Below are 20260 nucleotides of genomic sequence, written 5' to 3'. Positions count from 1 at the left end.
GGGGATGTTATGGACAGGCGATGCACATTGGGGAGGGAGTTCTCCAGGGCATATATCCAGGGTACATAACAATGTTTAGATATTTTCATAGTGATTACAATGAAAAACAACTGAGGGAGTGCTGAGTTCTGAGCCAGGGGACCTCTATCACAGTCCTGAAAGGAACAGCAACAATCCCCCCACTGCAACAACAAAGACCAAAAAAGAAGGAAGGTCCAACAATGAGCCTTTGATACTAATGACTATGCTTGTAAGCCTGTGCACCTGAAATAAGAACAAGGCCTAGAGCTGCAGGGTGCCTAAGAGTTACCTCCTGAGAGCCTCCTTGTTGCTCAAATGTGGCCAGTCTCAAAGCCAAACTTAGCATGACTCCTGGGGATGAGCCTTCCTGGCACCGAGGGATTACTACCAAGTACCAGCTGATGATGTAACCAGAAAATGACCTTGAATAAAAGGGTCGACTCAGACCAGCAGAATATCTCAGTCTACATAGAATACCAGGAGTTAAAAATGTTTTTTGACCTGAATAAAAGGGGGAAATGGAAAGGACAAATGAGTTTATATGGCTATGAGTCTAAAAAAGAGCTGGGAGGTTATCAGAGGGGTTGCCCTTATGGACACCTCAGCAGAGTCCCAGAGACAGATAAAGTAGATAGAACCCCAGGTATTGGTTCTTCTGAGGGATACAGAGACCTACAGGATCCATGGTAATGGCAGATGGAGTTCAGTGCCATATTAGATGGCCCTACTTTGGAGTTTGTGTTTCTGTGTGATGGAGCTGGACTCAGATATGCTCTTTGTCCAGAAGCCTCTCCTGTTACTTTTACTGGATCTGTAGTTGGTGCTGGAGTTTAGTGTATACCCAGGGGACCTGAATCTCTGGACTGAGCATCTGATAGCCAGGCCCTGAGCCTCAAAGACTTGCAACCCCTACACTCTGGTTTATTGGACTTACCCCACTCAGCTAACATCTAGGTCAAGAAGGTCAACCACCACACCAGGGAGCCAAGAGAGCCTACAACTGAAAGGAGAAGTGCATCCGGCATCCATGTGGAATCTAAGTCCCCTCTTGATATAGATGTGGAGTGGACACAACCATTCTAAGGTCCACAGGATGGAGGAATAGAGTATGGATTAGAGTGGACTTACTGATATTCTATTCATGAACTATTGTGATTAGTAATCAAAGAAAATATGGCATTGGTGTGCAGAAAGGGGCCATTGTGGCTGCTGGGGGTAGGGAGTGGGAGGAGATGAGATGTGGGGGTGATTTGGGACTTGGAGTTGTCCTGGGTGGTGCTGCAGGGACAGTTACCAGACATTGTATGTCCTCCCATGGCCCACTGGGTGGAATGTGGGAGTGTGCGCTATGGTGTGGACCACTGACCATGAGGTGCAGCGGTGCTCAGAGATGTATTCACCATATGCAATGAATGTCTCATGATGATGGAGGAGATTGTTGTTATGGGGGGAGGAGTGGGATAAGGGGGGTGGGGGGTATATGGGACTTCATATAGAGGGGGTATATGAGGACCTCAGATAAAGAAAACAAAAATGAACCTTTTTATGATTTTTTTTTAAGGTTTTGCCTTTCATCACTCTAATAGGTGTTGTCCTGTATATATAGTGGCAAGACAATCTCTTCTATTTCTTCCTCAGTGTCTTACCTCTTTTATTTTTCATTATGTCTTCAAAATTTTAAGGTCACAGTAAAGTCATATACAGAATATAGGTATCTCCCATATACCCAACATCCTCTACCTCACCAATGATGTTTTTACATGTGGATGTTACATTTGCTACAACTGATGTACAAATATTGGGACATAGCTACCAACCATGCTCAGTAGTCCACAATATGGATTATATTTTAGACCATACACTTTTATAAATTTTTGTTGAAATTTATCATGGCCTGTATCCATATTGCAAGATCATACAGAACACTTCCATTGACCCCCAGTTACCCCCTCTTCCATCTATTCTCGCTCTCTCTCTCCCTCTCCTTGGGGCCCACATTGGCAACCAAGCTTCATTGCTTGAAGGTCAAGATTCATAGATACTTGCAACAATGCTGAGGGCTTGACACACTGGTCTGTCCTCTCCCATTAGGAGCCAGCCTTGCTCTTGAGAGACACTCTCCCCTCTATTTGAGAACATCTATGTTTCCTCTCCATTATCAGTGTACAACAATTCCTTCTCATTGTATTGGTCTACACCCACAAAAATAACACACTGGGTCAGATGGTCCATGGAATTGTGGGTAGGTTGGGGGTGGAAAAGGTGAACACGCAGGATTGATGGGTATGTGTTTGAAACTATAATGTTGAGAAAACACTTTATTTTTTTTTACTATAATCCTGATTCTTCATCTTTATTTATTTATTTTATTTTCATTTTTTATGTCTTTATTCATTTTTTTGATATTACATTGAAAAAATATGAGGTCTCCATATACCCCCTCACCCCACTCCTCCCCCCATAGAAACATTCTCCTCCATCATCATGAGACATCCATTGCATTTGGTGACTACATCTCTGAGCATCGCTGCACCTCATGGTCAGTGGTCCACATCATACCCCACACTCTCCCATGTTCCATCCAGTGGGCCATGGGAGGGCCCACAATGTCTGGTAATTGTCCCTGCAGCACGACCCAGGACAACTCCAAGTCCCGAAAACATCTCCAAATCTCATCTCTTCATCCCATTCCCCACACCCAGCTGCCACCATGGCCAATTTCTCCACACCAATGCCACATTTTCTTTGATTACTATTCACAATAGTTCATGAATAGAGTATCAGTAAGTCCACTCTAATCCATATTCTATTCCTCCATCCTGTGGACCTTGGATTGGTTTTGTCCATTCCACATCTATGCCAACAGGGGGCTTAGGTTCCACATGGATGCTGGATGCAATTCTCCTGCTTTCAGTTGTAGGCACTCTTGGCTCCATGGTGTGGTGGTTGACATTCTTCAACTCCATGTTAGCTGAGTGTGGTAAGTCTAAAAAGCCCGAGTGTAGGAACTGAAGTCTGTTGAGGCTCAGGGCCTGGCTATCATATGATCAGTCCAGAGATTCAGATCCCCTGGGTATATATTAAACCCCAGCACCAACTACAATTCTGGTAAAGTAACAGGAAAGGCTTGTGAAAAGAGGTCACATCTGAGTCCAGCTCCATCACACAGAAACACAAACTCCAAAGAAGGGCCAACTGACATGGCAGTGAATTCCATCTGCTATGACCATAATACCTGTGGGTCTCTGTATCCCTCAGAAGAACCAATACCTGGAGTTGTATATACTTTATCTGTCTCTGGGACTCTGCTCAGGTGTGCATAAGAGCAAACCCTCTGATAACCTCCCAGCTCTTTTTTAGACTCATAGCCATATAAACTCATTTGTCCTTTCCATTTCCCCCTTGATTTAGGTCAAAAAACATTTTAACTCCTGTTGTTATATGTAGACAGAGATATTCTGCTGGTCTGAGTTGAACCTTTTATTCAAGGTCATTTTCTGGTTACATCATCAGCTGGTACTTGATAGTAATCCCTCGGCACCAGGGAGACTTATCCCTGTGAGTCATGTCCCATGCTGGGGGGAAGGCAACAAATTTACATGCTGCGTTTGGCTTCAAGACTGGCCACATTTGAGAAACACGGAGGCTCTCAGGAGGTAACTCTTATACACACTGCTGCTCTAGGCCTTGTTCTTCTTTCAGGTGTACAGGCTCACAAACATAGTCATTAGTATCAGGGGCTCATTGTTGGACCTTCCTTCTTTTTCGGTCCTTGTTGTTGCACTTGGGGAATTGTTGCTGTTCCTTTCAGGACTGTGATAGAGCTCCCCTAGCTAGGAACTCAGCACTCCCTCAGTTGTTGTTTTTAATTGTTTCCACTATGAATATATCCAAACATTTTTATGTACCTTGAATATATGCCGGGTAGAACTCCCTTCCAACCATGTGTCCCCTGTCCATAACAACCCACACTAGTTTTCCTCTGCTGCCATTGTTGAACCTTTCTGTGATCCAAAACTTCCTGAAAAGTGAAGCCCAATAATGTATTGCCAGGTTCCCTTAATAGTAAAATGGAACATAGCGATGAGTTTAAAGGTTGGATATAGAATACGTACTAATTTGGAAAAATTCTACATCCTATGTTTTTCTTTTCTTCTTTGTAATTATTACGCTTATCTTCAAAAGAGTTTTAGATCAAAGTAATTCATATATACAATACACAGTACTCCCACACATCCACCATTAAACCTTTTCCCTTCCACAGTAATAATCTTTTAACATATTCATACCATATTTACTAAAACTGATGTACAGTTATTGAGACAATAGCTTTCAACCAAGGTAACATTTGTGTTTACATTGTGGTTGATATTTTAGACTATACAATTTTCTAAATTTTTAGTTATCTTATGTTTTTCATTATGATTTACATTTTAGGCTATCAGCCCCTATATATTTTTGGTGTAATTTAACATGTCTTATATCCATCCTTGAGAAAACACTATATAGAATATAATAAGGAAGGGTTATTGTTTTAGGGTATTGGATGGTGGACATCTGGCACAAGGTGCACCAGGGGCAGGCTTCTAGGGATTGTGTGAGTGCTCATTTCTTGGCTTTTTAAAACTGTGAACAGTTTGTTTGGAAACACAGTACCTTTGACTTCTCTTCATTCCCAGAATGTACTTTAGGATTTACCATACAGTATTGATGAATAAATATTGTTGAATGACTGAGAAACCAAATGATTGTGTGGATTGAACAGATATTGCATTGCTAATTATGGGGGAGAAAGGAGAAGCAGTGAGAAAAGAGGAAATTCGCTTGCGAATGGGTGTCTCCATTCATGATTCATGACAGCCAACTCCAGAGGAGAAAAATTGGGAAATAAGATAGTTTAGTGTATTCAGAATCTTTCTCCAGAAACAGCAAGAGGGAAATCAGTATGGGAAACCTGACAAGACTAGAGCCCACTCCTTATTAAGGGTGACCTCCTCCTGGGAGGTAGGTGTCCACAGGGATAAGTGATGATCACGGAGCTCCAAAGCTGTCACAAGAGACAAAACTGGCTCAAATTTGCATTGTGTTTTCCTTTCTTATCTCCAGAGAAATAATTATCTCAGGGAGATTGAGACAGAAGAATACTTCATTAATGTGGTTCATGGGAATGAAATCCCTAATTGCTGGGATACTCTATGTGCTTCTCCTTCACTATATCAAAGAAAACAATGTGTCTTCTACAGACCTTATGACTCGTTCCATCTCACTTTACTTCTTGGGAGCAGAGCTTTCAACTTCTTTCATCATTCAAGGAAGAACCTGCATTGGTGAACTTAGACCCTGACTTGATAATTTCAGAGTGACTTACAGAATTTTCACAGGTACTGGCGGAATGTATTTTTGGCTCCATGGGCACCTTTTATTGGTAGAAGCTTTAAGGAAATCAACAGATTATGATCATAGAGAAAGCTTAAAACACAAAGTTCTGTCTTATTTAAAAACCTGCGTGGAAATAGCAGATAAACTAAAATAGAATTTTTTTCCCAATCTGTTTCCTCTGATCTCTTACTCTTGGGTCTTCCCTCTCTCAGCAGCATTGTTTACTTGTTTCACTCATTCTTCTTTCTCTACACTTGTAGAAATTATCTGTTTACCTGTGTTTATTCATTTTTTTTTCTTTTAGTCATTCAATTTATGTGGCTCTGGAATACTGGTGAAGTGGATCAAAAATTACAGACTCATCTTGGGGAGGTTAGTAAAGGCATTACAAAGGAGATTTTAATTGTATTAAGGCTTGAAGGAGGATTTAGAATAATTTCAGAAGGAGAAAAGGATAGAAGTACATGAAGAAGAGATGACATGGACACAAATATGGACTCAATATAATTATATGGTGTGGTGAGGTTTTAAAAATAGTTCTTTTTAAAAAAGAAATCAACTTTATTGATACATATTTAAAAGCATACAATTCCTGTGACATGTAAAATTTGTTGTAGTTGCCATAATGACATAATTGTGCATTTATTACTTCAGTCATTATTAGAGTATGTTCACTGAGAGGTAAATATTTTTCTTGTTTTTTTTTTTTTATAAATGGGCTATAAGATTTCTTTAGCAAAAATTTTTATGGTCTTCTTTTTTAAAGATACATAGATCACACTAAATTTTACTTTAAAAAATATGACGTTCCCATATACCCCACTCCCTAAATTCCCCATCCTCCCACATTAACAACCTCTTTCATCAGTGTGGCACATTCCTTTTATTTGATGAATACATTTTGGATCATTGCTACAAAGCTTGGATTATTGTTTACATGTTAGTTTACACTCTCTCGCAGTCCTTTCAGTGTGATATGGTAGGATATATAATATCCTGCATCTGTCCCTGTGATATCATTCAGGAGAACTCCAAGTCCCCAAAAAAGCCACCATATCAAACCCTCTTCTTCCCTCTCCCTGCACTCAACAACTCCAATGGTCACTGTCTCCACCACAATGACACAATTTCTTCCATTGCTAGAGTCACAATGATTCTATAGTAGAATACCATTAAGTCCACTCTACTTCTTATTTTATTCTCTATCCTGAGGATGGTGATGACCACTCCACCTCTAAATCAAGAGGGGCCTTAGATCCCACATGTCTGATGGATGGAATTCTGCTTGCAGTTGTGGACTCTCTCTGTTCCCTGTTGTGGTGGTTGACCAACATTTTGTTTGTTTTCAGATTTGGAGATTACAAATATAGCTGCTGTAAACGTTCATGTGTGGACTTTTGTGTGGACTCTAATTTTCATATTATATATATATAAGCAAAACTGCTGGATTGTATGGTAAGACAATGTTTAGTTTTACAAGAAACACCTAAACTGTCTTCTGGCTGAACCATTTTGTGTTCTCACTAGCAGTGATTGAGAGATGTATTGCTCCATATACTCAACAGCAATTGGTATTCTCAGTTTTTAAATTTTTATCTCTTCTAATAAGCATGTGTTCATATATCACTGTGTTCATAGTCTTCCAATTCCCTAATGACAGATGATGTTTAATTTTTAAAAGATTTTAATTAGTTTATTTATTCATTTATTTATTTAAATTTTTAAAATTTTAAAGTAGGTTTAGATTACATAAATGTTACATAAAATATAGAGGGGACCCATATGTCCTACACCTTCACCCTCCCACTCTTTCCCATAGTAACAACACCTTTCATTAGTATAGTACATTTGCTACAATTGATGAACGCATATAGAAACAATGCTGTTAACAATGAATTATAGTTTATATTATAGTTAATAGCCTGTCCTCCACAATTTTAGGTATTGATAAAACATATAATGGCCTGTAGCCATCATTGCAGTGTCATGCAGAACAATCCCAATGTCCTGAAAATTCCCTGATATTACACCTATTCTGCCTGCTCCCTCCTCTCAGAATCTCTGGTGGCCCTGGCCTTTATATTAATGATAAACATTCTTCCATTGCTAGAATAATAAGTCTATAATATAATAATAATGTCTACTTTAGTCCATTGTTCATTCTCCAATCTTCAGGATTTTGTGATGGCGATGCCCACTCTTTCTAATTGAGAGAGGGCTTAGATCCCTTGGGATATATGGGTGGAACTATCTTGCCTAGAGGTGCGGACATTCTTTGCTCCTTAGGATAGGTGTTGTCCATTACCATCTCCTTATTAGTTGTTCTACATAGGTCCAATGACCTGGCAAGTAAGTGTTGAAACTCTGCTTAGAGTAAGGGTTCAACTGGCACATGAACAGACCAAAAACATAATGCTCTGGCTCATGTATTTAACAAGGATAGTGCCAACACATGGCTTTATGTAAATAACATGTAGAGAAGAGCAATATGTTGGGAATCTACAAATGAGGCTAACTCTTTTACACTGGGGAGCATAAATTCCAAAGTAAGGTCTACTGACAGGGTGCCAAATTCCTGAGATTCCTGCATTACTTATCTCTAGAACCATCGGGATCCCTACTGTTTGAGGCACTGTTTACTGTAACAGATAGTGAGATTCTGCTGAGATGAGCATAAGCATAACCTCTGTAATGACCTCCAAACCCACTTTCAAATCTCTTAACCATAAAATCTCATCTGCACTGAATATTTCCCCTTTTTGGTCAAGGTCTTTTTCAGATACATTGCTAGCTGGCATTTGGTAATAATACTTAGGTGCCAGTGAAGTTGAATTTTTTTAAATATATTTTGTATTTTGTATTTGTGTTTTGAATTTCTTCCTATGTTAGGATTTTGCTTATATCTTTTGCAGATTTTTTAATTCAGCATATGCTTTCTTATTTTGTGGTGTTAATATTAATTTCTACATTTGTATACAAATCATTTATCAGATGTGTTTTGTAAGTATTTTTCCAAATCTGTATGTTTTCTTACAACCCCTTATCAATGTCTTTCACAGAGTAGATATTTTACTTTTGAATAAAAACCGACTTATAAATTTTAATCTCTCATGGATCATGCTTCCATTACTATATCTAAAAACTCATTTCCAACCTATGGGCCCTTAGATTTTCTTCACATTTTAGTCTAGCACTTTTACAATGTATTTTACTTTAAAGTGGTATGATTAATTTTGATTTAATTTTTGTGAAATGAATTCAATCAGCACCTAAGTTCCTTTTTTGTTTGGCATGAGTGCATCCTATTGTTACCAGATTTTAACTAAGTTCTTGGCTATGCTGCAGATGTGAATTTCAGGAGAATGCCAGGTGAGTTAGGTCAGTAATTTATTCAGGTAGGAAGGGAAGAGAAATGGGAGAAAATAACAGAGCATGGTCCCAGGTGGTGAGGAAGGGGATAAAAAGTGATGAAGAGGGCTGATTTAGAAACTACAATTCTCCATTATAGATTATAAGTCCCCAGAGTAACTTGCATGGTCACATGGCAGAGGAAAAATGATGAAAGCAACACGCAGAGGGCAAGATGGGTCCATAGGCAAAAAGCTAGGCAAGAGCAAGCTCAAGCCTCATGGTTTGCTTTTAAACTAATTATTCCACTCCTTTGCTAATGACAGGGAAGGAGGTTTCAGTTGTTTGCTTTTTGGATTGATTACCGTGCCCATAAATTCCTTAGTGATGACCCAATGATAAAGTTCCCAGGGTACATCCGGGCTTTTTCATATTTTCAGGAAGGAGTCTTTGTTCTGGGTAGCAGAATCCCAGGGGAGAGATTCCTCCAGCAGCCATCTTGGGGGTTTTTGATGTCCATGTGGACTCTCTGTCAGGTTCCAGATCCATCTATTCCCTACCTTACTAGCCTGCTTCACTTTTGTTCCACCACCACTTCTTGAAAAGATCATACTTTCTACATTGAATTACCCTTGTCCTCTGTGAAACATCAGTGGAACCCATTTATGTGGGGTCATTTGTCCATTTCACCAACAGAATATTTTAAATTATTGTGTTTTTATAGTAACTCTTACAACCAAATAATATGATTCCTATAATATTGTTCTTCTTTTCTATTTTGTTACAGGGTACAAAAAAACTCGTCATAGTGTTTGTTGCTTAAAATAAAGTCTGAGAGAATTTATCATGGAAATTATTGCCTTGGCAAAGTGTATTCTATTATGGCCCAGGGTTTCTAGCCATCACAACTATTAAGAAGAAGCAGGAAAATATGTTTTCCCTGACATTTTCAGAAAAGGGTACTAGATCACTATAAAATCCATAAAAATATTAACTTAATGTAATTACAATACAAACAGTACCATTTATGATATTTTTCTGATTACTGCTTTAACCTAAATTGCACTGCTTTGAATATCTCCTCAGGAAATTCATCATCCACATGGAAACAGAAAACCAAACATATGTTTTAGAATTCATCCTCCTGGGGCTCTCAGAAGATACAGAGATCCAGTCCCTCCTCTTTGAGATGTTCCTGTCCATGTACCTGGTCACCTTCATTGGCAACCTGCTCATCATCCTGGCCATCATCTTGGACTCCCATCTCCATGCACCCATGTACTTCTTCCTCTCCAACCTGTCTTTTACTGATATCTGTTTCACCTCCACCACGGTACCAAAGATGCTGCTGAACATCCAGACAGGCAACAAAATCATTACTTTTGAAAACTGTCTCACCCAGATGTATTTTTTCATGCTTTTTGTACAACTAGATAACTCCTTCTTGACTGCAATGGCCTATGACCACTTTGTGGCCATCTGTCACCCCCTGCACTACACAGTCATCATGAACCCCTGGATCTGTGTCCTCCTGCTGTTAGCATCCTGGTTATTGAGTGTTTTGGACTCTCTTTTGCATGACTTAATGGTTTTGAGATTGTCTTTTTGTACAGAGATGGAAATGCCCCACTTTTTCTGTGAACTTAATCAGGTAGTCAGACATGCTTGTTCTGACACCTTCCTCAATGACCTTGTGATGTATTTTGCAGGTGGACTTCTGGGGATTATACCACTCACTGGGATCTTTTTCTCTTACTATAAAATTATATCCTCAATTTTGAGAATCTCAACAGCTCATGGTAAATATAAAGCATTTTCTACTTGTGGGTCTCACTTCTCAGTAGTGACCTTGTTTTATGGTACAGGTCTTGGAGTGTATCTTAGCTCTGCTGCTACCCAAAACTCAAGGGCAAATGCAATAGCCTCAGTGATGTATACAGTGGTCACACCCATGTTGAACCCTTTTATTTACAGTCTTAGAAACAAGGACATAAAGCAGGCCTTTAAAAAGCTGGGAAACATTCTGTCTATAAAAGGATACTTTGTCTCAAGTTTACAAAAGTGCTCATGATTAACAGAGATAAAACACTAGAAGATTCTTTTTGAAAATGAAATATTTTGTTGTCTTTTTTAAAAGATACATAGATCACACAAAATGTAACATTAAAAATACAAGGTTCCCATATATACCACTCCCCACCCCACCCTCCTCCTCTCACATCAACAACCTCTGATTGTGTGGATTATCATTTGCATTGTAGTTTACACTCTCCCACAGTCCATTCAGTGGCTTATGGCATGATATGTAATGTCCTTGATCTGTGCCTGCTATATCATTCAGGACAACTTCAAGCCCTGAAAATGCCTCCATATCACACATCTTCCTTCTTCCATCACTCAGCAACTCCCATGGCCACTGTCTCCAGACAGACTAGTGTGTCAAATCCTCAGCATTGTTGCAAGTATCTGTGAGTCTTGTCCTTCAAGCAGTGAAGCTTAGTTGTCACTTTGGGCCCCAAGGAGTGGGGGAGAGAAGAATAGAATAGAAGGAAGAGAGGGCAACTTGGGGCAATGGAAGTGTTCCACAAGATCATGCAGTGATGGATATAGGCCTTGTTAAATTTCACCAAAAAATTAAATGTAAACCATAACACAACCAAATTTTTATAAAATTGTACAATCTAAAATATAAACCATAATGTAAACCATAGTGGAAACATGGTTTTTATCTATGTTTCAATATCTGTACAACAACTATAGCAAATATATGCACATTAAAAAGATAATTGCTGGGGAAGGGAGAAAAGCGTTTGATGTTGGCATATCAGATTCCCCTATATTTTATATGTGACTTTATTGTGATCTAAAACTTTTTTGAAGACATAATAAAATTTTTTTAAAACAAAGGATGAAGACCCTGAGAAATGAATGGAGGAGATAGCTTTACTACTGTACATACAGGGCAACACCTATTACAGTGATGAAAGGAAGGCAAAATGTCAACTATATTTTATGATATTTTGCATTTTTAATACCCCAATCTATTTTTTACTTTATTTTAGTTTTTCTTAAATATAGAATAAAATATTCTATTTTTAATCTTTAAACCTATCGCTACTATTTCACTTTCCTATTAATTGAGTTTGGAAATATATTAACATATAATTTTGAAGAAGTTTTGGATCACAGAGTGGTTACACAATTGCAGGGCTGGAGCACTGGTGTGGGATGTCATTAATGGGGGATGTATGGGTGGGAGGCAGTTCTCCAAGACATTCATACAGGGTATATAAATATACTTGGATATTAATTGGGTATTTTCATAGTAGGTAGAGATTCACATGACAACTGAGGGAGTGCTGAGTTCCTGTTCTGGGAAACTATGTTGCATTCCCCAATTGAGGAGCCACTATCCCCCAAGTGAAAGAACAAAGACCAGTGAAGAAGGATGGTTCAATGATTGCACATGATACTGATGACTATGCTTAGGAGCTTTGAGCTTGAAATTTCAACTAGGTCTAGAGATGCAGGGTGCCTAAGAATAACCTCCTGAGAGCCTCCATGTTGCTCAAATGTGGCCACTCCCTAAGTCAACTCAACATTACCTTCCCTCAAGCATGAGACATGTCCCCTGGGTTGAGAATCTCTGGTGCTGAGGAATTACTACCAAGAACCAGCTGGTGACACAATCAGAAAAATACCTTGAATAAAAAGGTGAAATGGGAAAGACAAAGGAGTTCATACAGTTAAGAGATTTCAAAATGAGTCAGGAGGTCATCAGATGAGTTAGGCATATGCACCTTTCAGCAGGATCTCAGAGACAGCCTAAGTAGATACTATCCCAGGCAGTGGTTCTCCTGAGGACTACAGAGATACCTCATTCCTACAGTCATGGCAGATGGCTCTGGAGTTCTGTGCTTTGCCAGTAGGCCTTACTTTGGAATTTGTGCTCTGAAGTGTGATGGAGTTGGACTCAGATGTGCTCTTTCTACACATTCCTCTTCTGTCACTTTTACTCAACCTGTTGTTTGTGCTGGGGTTTTTTTATGGCCAGGAGACTTGAATGAGCCTCAGCAGAGTTGCAACACCTGCTCTCCAATTCATTGGATTTCCCTGTCAGCTAACAGGGAGGGAGGATGGTCAACAAACATACCAGGGAACTGAGAGAGTCTACAAGTGCAAGCAGGAGAATTCCATCCATCAGCCATGTGGGATCTAAGCCAACTCTCAATTTAGAGGTGGAGTGGACATCACCATCCCAGGGTACACAAGGTGGAGAAATAAAATATGGATTAGAGGAGATCTTAATCTAGGTACTTTATAAGTGTATAGAGAGATAATCTGGCATTCACCCAATAAAAACTTATATTTGTTTCATTTTTGTATATCATGGATTCCTATTTCTTTTGTATTATTTTACATCATGTGTTCTCTCATTGTATTCCTGGAATCAGGATTGAAGTTAGAAACTGCTGCCTGGATTTTCAGCAGTAAAATATTTTATCCAGTTTATTCTGTATATATAAAATTATAGCAGGTGCTGGAGGGATGAAAGTGTATTGCAGTCACTCCCAGATGAAAGAAACTGCTTGTGTTTTATGGTGTTAGTGAAAAATAAGCTCTCCTAGCAAATGCTCCCTACCAGCTACCAAGGTTTGTTCATTGGTTCCTGAAAGAGGTCACATCCTACACTGGAGATGTCATCTGACTGCTTTATAGTAATCCACATTCCATCTCCAATATGTGCCTTTCTCCTGTGCCTTCAAAATCATAATTCAAGGGAGTTTGTAATCAACAACACAATCTATGCTTCTTCAAACAATGATGATTTCAATAATTTTATCATTCTTCCAGTGACATAAGTTTGCCCTTTAAAAAATATTTCCATATTGAAGGATATTATCTGGAAATTTCTTTCAGCACTCCCTACAATAATAGTCCCCATTTATGGGTGATCAAAACCAAATATGTGTTTTTCTGCATTTCATACTATATCTTATTTTACTATTAAACCCAGATATTAGGACATAATTTCAGACTTTTATGTAGGCTTGCAGTTTTCTTCTGAGGTAGACTAAGGTGAATGCTTCATTTATCAACTGATTTCCTTGCCATCACTACAAATGGCAAGCCAGAGTGGCATTTTGGAATTAGTGATTTCTCTGAGCTAATGGTCATTTTTGAAAATGTTAAAAATTGCTTACATATTTGTATTCACTTCATATTCTTTGGTAAAGCTGTGAATTCATTTTCAGTTATAATTTATTAACACACACGTTCAGTCTCTGATGTGAGTCATACACTCATCAGGGCTGCAATTTTCAGGGAAAGATATATCATTCATGCAGTTTTATAAAATGTCTGTGTTTTTTGATTGCACCATAATCTGAAAATTAAAAATCCTCACTTTGTCATTTTTTTCTGGAATTCTCTCCAGTGCAAGTAAGAGCTCCACCTTATTCCACATTACTTGAATTAGGATTCTCAGTAAAATCATTTATCACATAAACGAGTTTGTCAATACCTTTCCTAGGTGCATTCTTTCAATGTTACTATAAACATTATATTGTGAATCATTTTTCCAAGCTATACAAGAGCAATTATGTACATTTATCACATGGAAATAGTGTCAGTGGTCTTATCACTCCCAACAATTTGATGTATCAGTTCCCAATTGCTACCCTGCAAGACTATTATTTTGTTATCAGTTCTTGTACAAAATAGTTTACATGAAAGGCTTATTTTCAAGCAGAAATCTCTTCCCACATAAAAGCTTTTAAGAATTTTGACTTTAGTCCATTGTCCATTATAATAAGTAGAATTATTATTATTCTATTGTAGACATATTATTGTAATTGAAGAATTTTATCATTGAAATAAAGGCATTGGCCACCAGAGGTTCTGAGGGGAGGGAAGGGAAGAATAGGAGTACTATGGAGACATATTGGAGAAATGGGAAATCTCCTACATGACCGTGCAATGCTGGAAACAGGGGCATTATACATTTTGTCACAGCCTATAAAATTGTGTGAGATTGAGGGTAAACTATAATCTAAAATATAGTCCATGGTTAGTAGCAATGCTTCAATATGTGTTCTTCAATGTTAACAAATGTACAACTCTAATGAAACAAGTTGTTAATGTAAAGTGTGGGATGGTGAAGGGCTAGAGCATATGGGAATCTCCTATATTTTTAATGTAACATTTATATAATCTAAAGCTTCTTTAAAAATAAAAAAGTCAAGAAATTTTTGAAAAAGAATCTTGAGAAAAAACATGGTAGGCATGAACACTCATCTTATTGAAGAAACTAGAGTTATATCTTTCAATAATTAAGTATAGAAAACAGTGAAAAACAGTCCAGCTAAGAAAGACAATATTTCTGTTATAATCAGGAACGTTGTATAATCAAGAAGACTCCACTGGAATTATTGACCACACAAATATGCCCCCTTTCTGCAGTCAGGGAGAAGGAAGCTCATGTCTTTAGTATTGATAAATAGTCACCACCACCTGCCATTTCCCCATCTGGAGGACAGGAATGCAAGCCAGAAAGAGGGAGAAAAGACTGCTAAGAATCACGTACCTTACTGATCTCACACCCTAAGAAGACTCAGTTGTGGATGCCAAACTTACTTACACTTTGAGTGTATTTATGAAGAGAGGATGATTGTGTATCTTTCAAAATCCCCTAAGAAACTTCCTATTGCTTTCCTAAATATTTAGCTGGTGCACTGATTCATAAGGTAACATTTTTGTTAAGCAAATATCATATGTGAGTAATGGAGACCTTTTCAACTCTATTATATTCTCCTAGAACTTATGTTATTACTGAGATCATTTCTTATTTCCCCATTCCTGAATCTTCTCTTTTTCTTTCAAAAAAAATGTATTCCTGGTTTTGTCAGTAGAATTTTATTCTTCTCCAGGATCCTAAAATATGTGAAGGTATAAATTTGTTCTCATGTAAAACTAAGTTTATTCCTTAAGAGTCTATTAATGGCTCTAAAGGGGGGAAGCATCATATTGTCTGTTATCAGTGAAACTTAATTACAGTTAGGGTGTTTTTTTAAAGGGAAACCTTGAAGAGAGTCCCTAAAATATAAATTTCATCTAAAGACACTTCCATAAATTTGGTGAGGAATAAACAACAAGTTACAGAGGGAAAAACTATTATTTTTCCTGGATAAGTGGGGGATTTATTTGCTGTCTGAAAACCATGAAATGTATGTTACATAGAAGGAGGGCAAGATACATTTTGAGTGAGCTCTGTTCTGTTTAATTAAATGTTGTGTGAGTAGAATAAATACTTTGGGACCCTATCATGAGAAATTTAGAAAAGATGAATACTGTCAATTGAAGATTTCCTGTCCAGAGTGGGGAAGTGAGAATAAACACACCCAGGTCCAAGGAACATCATTTAAACCAAAAGAAAGTAGAAAACTGTAACAGAGCCCTTACCTGTTAAAATGTATTGTAATAAGGTAGCCTGTGTTTGAGTATATTTCAAACATGGGAACAATTACTCCTTCCTCCACAGCCAAGAACTGAGTTTACAAGAGAAGCAAATTCTAGAGTAACAAACAGTATTGAATGAGAAGGTCCTGAATTTCACATCCTAATGTCTTTCTCCAATGCCACACTTCCCATTTCTCCTCATTTCCAGATCACCCCTCTCAGAAGAACCTGAAGCACCTGCATATTAATAGCTCTGAGATACATCATCCTAAGTGTGGTTATATATATGTTTCATTTCCTGAAGTTTCCTGAATGAAAATATTTTGTATTTATTTATTATCCAAGAAGGAAACCATCAGTGGAACAATAAATCACTGAAATCAACCTGTAGATCTGTTTCACTGTGAAGAAAATATGAGAGGTAATGTTTTACTGGCAGTAAATGGAGGGACACAGAGAAAATGTCAAATGTAGGAGGTCCACAGATATACATTTGATTTATTTTCCATTTCTGCTTCAGGGTTAGTGGATCTTTGGTTCCCACTGTAGATAAATTTCTCCCATTTCCATTACTTGGAAATTCTAAATTTTCATCATTGTACATTTTAGTTTCATAGGTTCTATTTATTTCATTATTGAAATATACCATTTTATATATTGCAATATTCTTTTTAATTTTCTAAAACTCATTAAAAAGTGTTGTTTCATATTCTCTGAATATTTTCAAAATCTGAAACACTTAAAGGCTTTTATTCCTATTGCCTGTCTTTTTTCTGTCTTTTTGTTATGATAACTTGTTTTCTTAGGGTCTGTTTAGATTCTTGAATTATTAAAAAGATACGTAGATTACATAAATGTCACATAAAAAAGATAGGGGATTCCAATATGCCCCACTCCCCACACCTCCCACATTTTCCCACATTAACAACATCTTTCATTAGTGAAGTACATTCATTGCAATTGATGAACACATTCTGGAGCATTGCCGCTAAGCATGGACAAATGTTTACATTGCAGTTTATACTCTCTTCAACACAATTCCATAAATTATGGCAAGATATATAATGGTTTGCATCTGTCATTGCAATATCTTTTAGGACAATTCCCAATTCCAAAAAAACGCCCGTGTATTACACCTGTTTTTCCTGTTTTCTGCCCTCAGAACCTCCAGTGACCACTATCTTCACATTCCTTACATGTGGCTTTTCTGTCCTTTCATTTGAAACTGTAATTAGTACTAGAGTTGGTAAGTTTATGTACACATACTTGATTAATGTATTTATACTTTGTTAACCTTTACAATGCAACTATAATTCTAAGGATCCATCTTTTACCGGAATCTCTTACCAGAGTTTCCACTTAGGAGAATTTTTAAATTCATTTTCATATGGAACATATTTAGTAATATGGAATCTCAAATTCCTTAATGTGGATAGTCTCTCAAAATTGCAGCTGGCATTTGAAATCCACTACACATCACAGTCCATTTTATTATTTTGTGGCTAAACTAATTCATTCTGTTAGGCCCGACTTAGGATGAATTTAAAATATTCAGGGAAATTTATAGGTGTGAATCCTCATTTTAAAAAATAACTCATCAAAAGCCTATCTACAGGGAAGCAGACTTGGTCCAGTGGATAAGGCATCTGTCTACCAAATGGGAGGTCCACATGGGAAGTCTGCGGTTCAAACTCAGGGCCTCCTTGACCCGTGTCCAGCTGGCCATGCACAGTGCTATTGCATGCAAGGAGTACCATGCCACGCAGGGGTGTCCCTGCATAGGGGAGCCCCATGTGCAAGGAGTGCACCCCATAAAGAGAGCCACCCATTGTGAAAGACAGTTCAGCCTGCCCAGGAATGGCACTGCACACATGAAGAGCTGATGCAGCAAGATGATGCAACAGAAAAGAAACACAGATTCCTGTGATGCTGACAACAACAGAAGCAGACAAAGAAGAACATGCATCAAATAGACACAGAGAACAGACAACTGGGGGGAGGGAGAAGGGGAGAGAAAATTTTTTTTAAAAAGCCTAACTACAGATTTGTGAGAAATAGAAAAAGAAGGGCAAACTGTACCTAAGTCTAGAAGAAAGAGAAAAATAATATAGATTTAAGTGAAGAGAAATGAACTAGACTATAGAAAAAACAATCGTGTGAACCAATGAAATTGGTTCTTGGAAAAGATCAATAAAATAGGAAAGGTTCTTTTAGATTGAAAAAGAAACAAGAAAGAGGATGCAAATTGCCAAAATAAAAAATGTAATCAGGGATGTTGCTAGATATTGCTGACATTAAAGGGATTATGAATTAAATCTATGAACAATTGTCTACCAGAAATCTAGAAAATAGAAGAAATGGACCAATTCCTAAAAGCATGCAATTTATCTACAATGACTGAAAAGAAATAGATTTCAACAAAAACATAATGAATAAAGAAATTTGATTAGTTATCAAAAACTTCTCAAAACTAGAAGTCTAGGATCAGACATCTTCCAAAATGAAATCTATGAAATATTCAAAGAAGAATTAATGACAATATTTTTCATAATCTTTCATCTTGAAGTCAAGATACATATAGCCTCCAAACTCATTCTATGAGACTAAAGTTATTTTGATGCCAAAACTACATAAAGCATATCAAAGAAAGTAAAGCAAGGAGCAATTTCTCTCATAAATATAGATGCAAAACACTTAACAAATACTAGCATGTCAAATCCAAGAGAATATTACAAGAATTACCCACCAAGACAAAATGGAATTCAAAATGAATGTTCAACTTAAGAAAATCAGTGTAATATACCCATTAACCCAAGGAAAAGGAAATCACATGAAAATCTCAATTGATGCAGAAAATGTGAATGATAAATTCCAACACCTTTTCATGATAAAAATACTTAGAAAAATAAAAATATAAATAACTCTCTAAACAGAATAAACAAAACATATAGAAAACACAGGTAATTTTATCCTTAATCCTGAAAGAGTGGAAGTCATCTCTTTGAGATCTGGAACAAGACAAGGATGACTGCTTTCAATATTGCTATTCAGTATTATACTGGAAGTTAAGAAATTAGGCCATAAAAGTAAATAAAGGCTACCCAATTTAGAAAGAAAAAGTAAAATCATGTTTAAAGAGATGTGATTATCCTTATCTACATCATGACAAGCTGCCCCCCAAAAAAACGTAGAGCTCATAAATGAATTCAACCAAATGAAAACTATCAAGTTTACATGAAAAAAAGAAGTTTTACTTTATACAACAGAAAGAACATTCTTAAATGCACAATAAAAAAAATCCATTCACCATAGCATCTAAAAGAAGAAAATGCATAGGAATAATTTTAACTAAACAGGATACACAATGAAAACTTCAAAAAAAAGTTGAATGAAATAATAAAAGAACTAAGTAAATGGCAAGGTATTCTGTGTTCATGAATAGGGAGAATTAATATTGTTAAGATGTCAGTACTACCCAAAGTTATCTACAGCTTCAATGTAATTCCCATCTAAGTCCTAAGAGCCTTTTTAGCAGAAATGGAAAAGCTGATCCTGATTTATGTGGAAATATATTCCAGGAGGACTCCAGTACCATCTTATTATGTTGCATTTACTTATTTGCTTATCTCATGCCTTCTAAAGGCTGTGAGCTGTTTGAGCAGAGGCAAAATATCTCACTCTTCTATTCATTCCCAGAACATAACTTACTATTTACCATACAGTATTGTTGAATAAATATTTGTCAAATGATTAAGAAATAAATGATTGAGTGAGTTGCACATATATTGCTAAGTTTTGGGGAGAATGGAGAAGCAGTGAGAGAAAAGGAAATCTTGTTAATAGAGGGAATTCTCATGACTCCAAAGGAGACAGATTGGAAACAAGATATTTTAGTGTACCCAGAATCTTTTTTTACTATCAATGATAGAGAAACCATTTTGGGAAACCTTGTAATATTAGAGTTCACATCTAAAGAAAGGTGACTTCCTACAGGGAAGGAAGGTGTTCAGTGGGATAAGAGATGGACATGGTTCTCCACATCTGTCTTCTGAGG

General features: G+C 37.3%; 1 protein-coding gene across 1 annotated transcript; it reads left to right on the top strand.

Annotated features, from left to right (window-relative positions):
- Nucleotides 1-9850: 9850 nt before the first annotated feature.
- LOC131276999 (olfactory receptor 7A10-like) lies at nt 9851-15053 on the top strand. Its single transcript, XM_058290606.2, has 2 exons — nt 9851-10758; nt 14969-15053. The coding sequence occupies exons 1-2, from the start codon at nt 9851-9853 to the stop codon at nt 15051-15053; spliced, it is 993 nt and encodes a 330-aa protein (XP_058146589.2).
- The last annotated feature ends 5207 nt before the right edge of the window (nt 15054-20260 follow it).

Source organism: Dasypus novemcinctus, chromosome 31 (assembly GCF_030445035.2).
Source record: "Dasypus novemcinctus isolate mDasNov1 chromosome 31, mDasNov1.1.hap2, whole genome shotgun sequence".
Taxonomy (NCBI): Eukaryota; Metazoa; Chordata; class Mammalia; order Cingulata; family Dasypodidae; genus Dasypus; species Dasypus novemcinctus.
The sequence above is the reverse complement of the archived record's forward strand: the minus strand, read 5'-3'. Positions and strand labels throughout refer to the sequence as shown.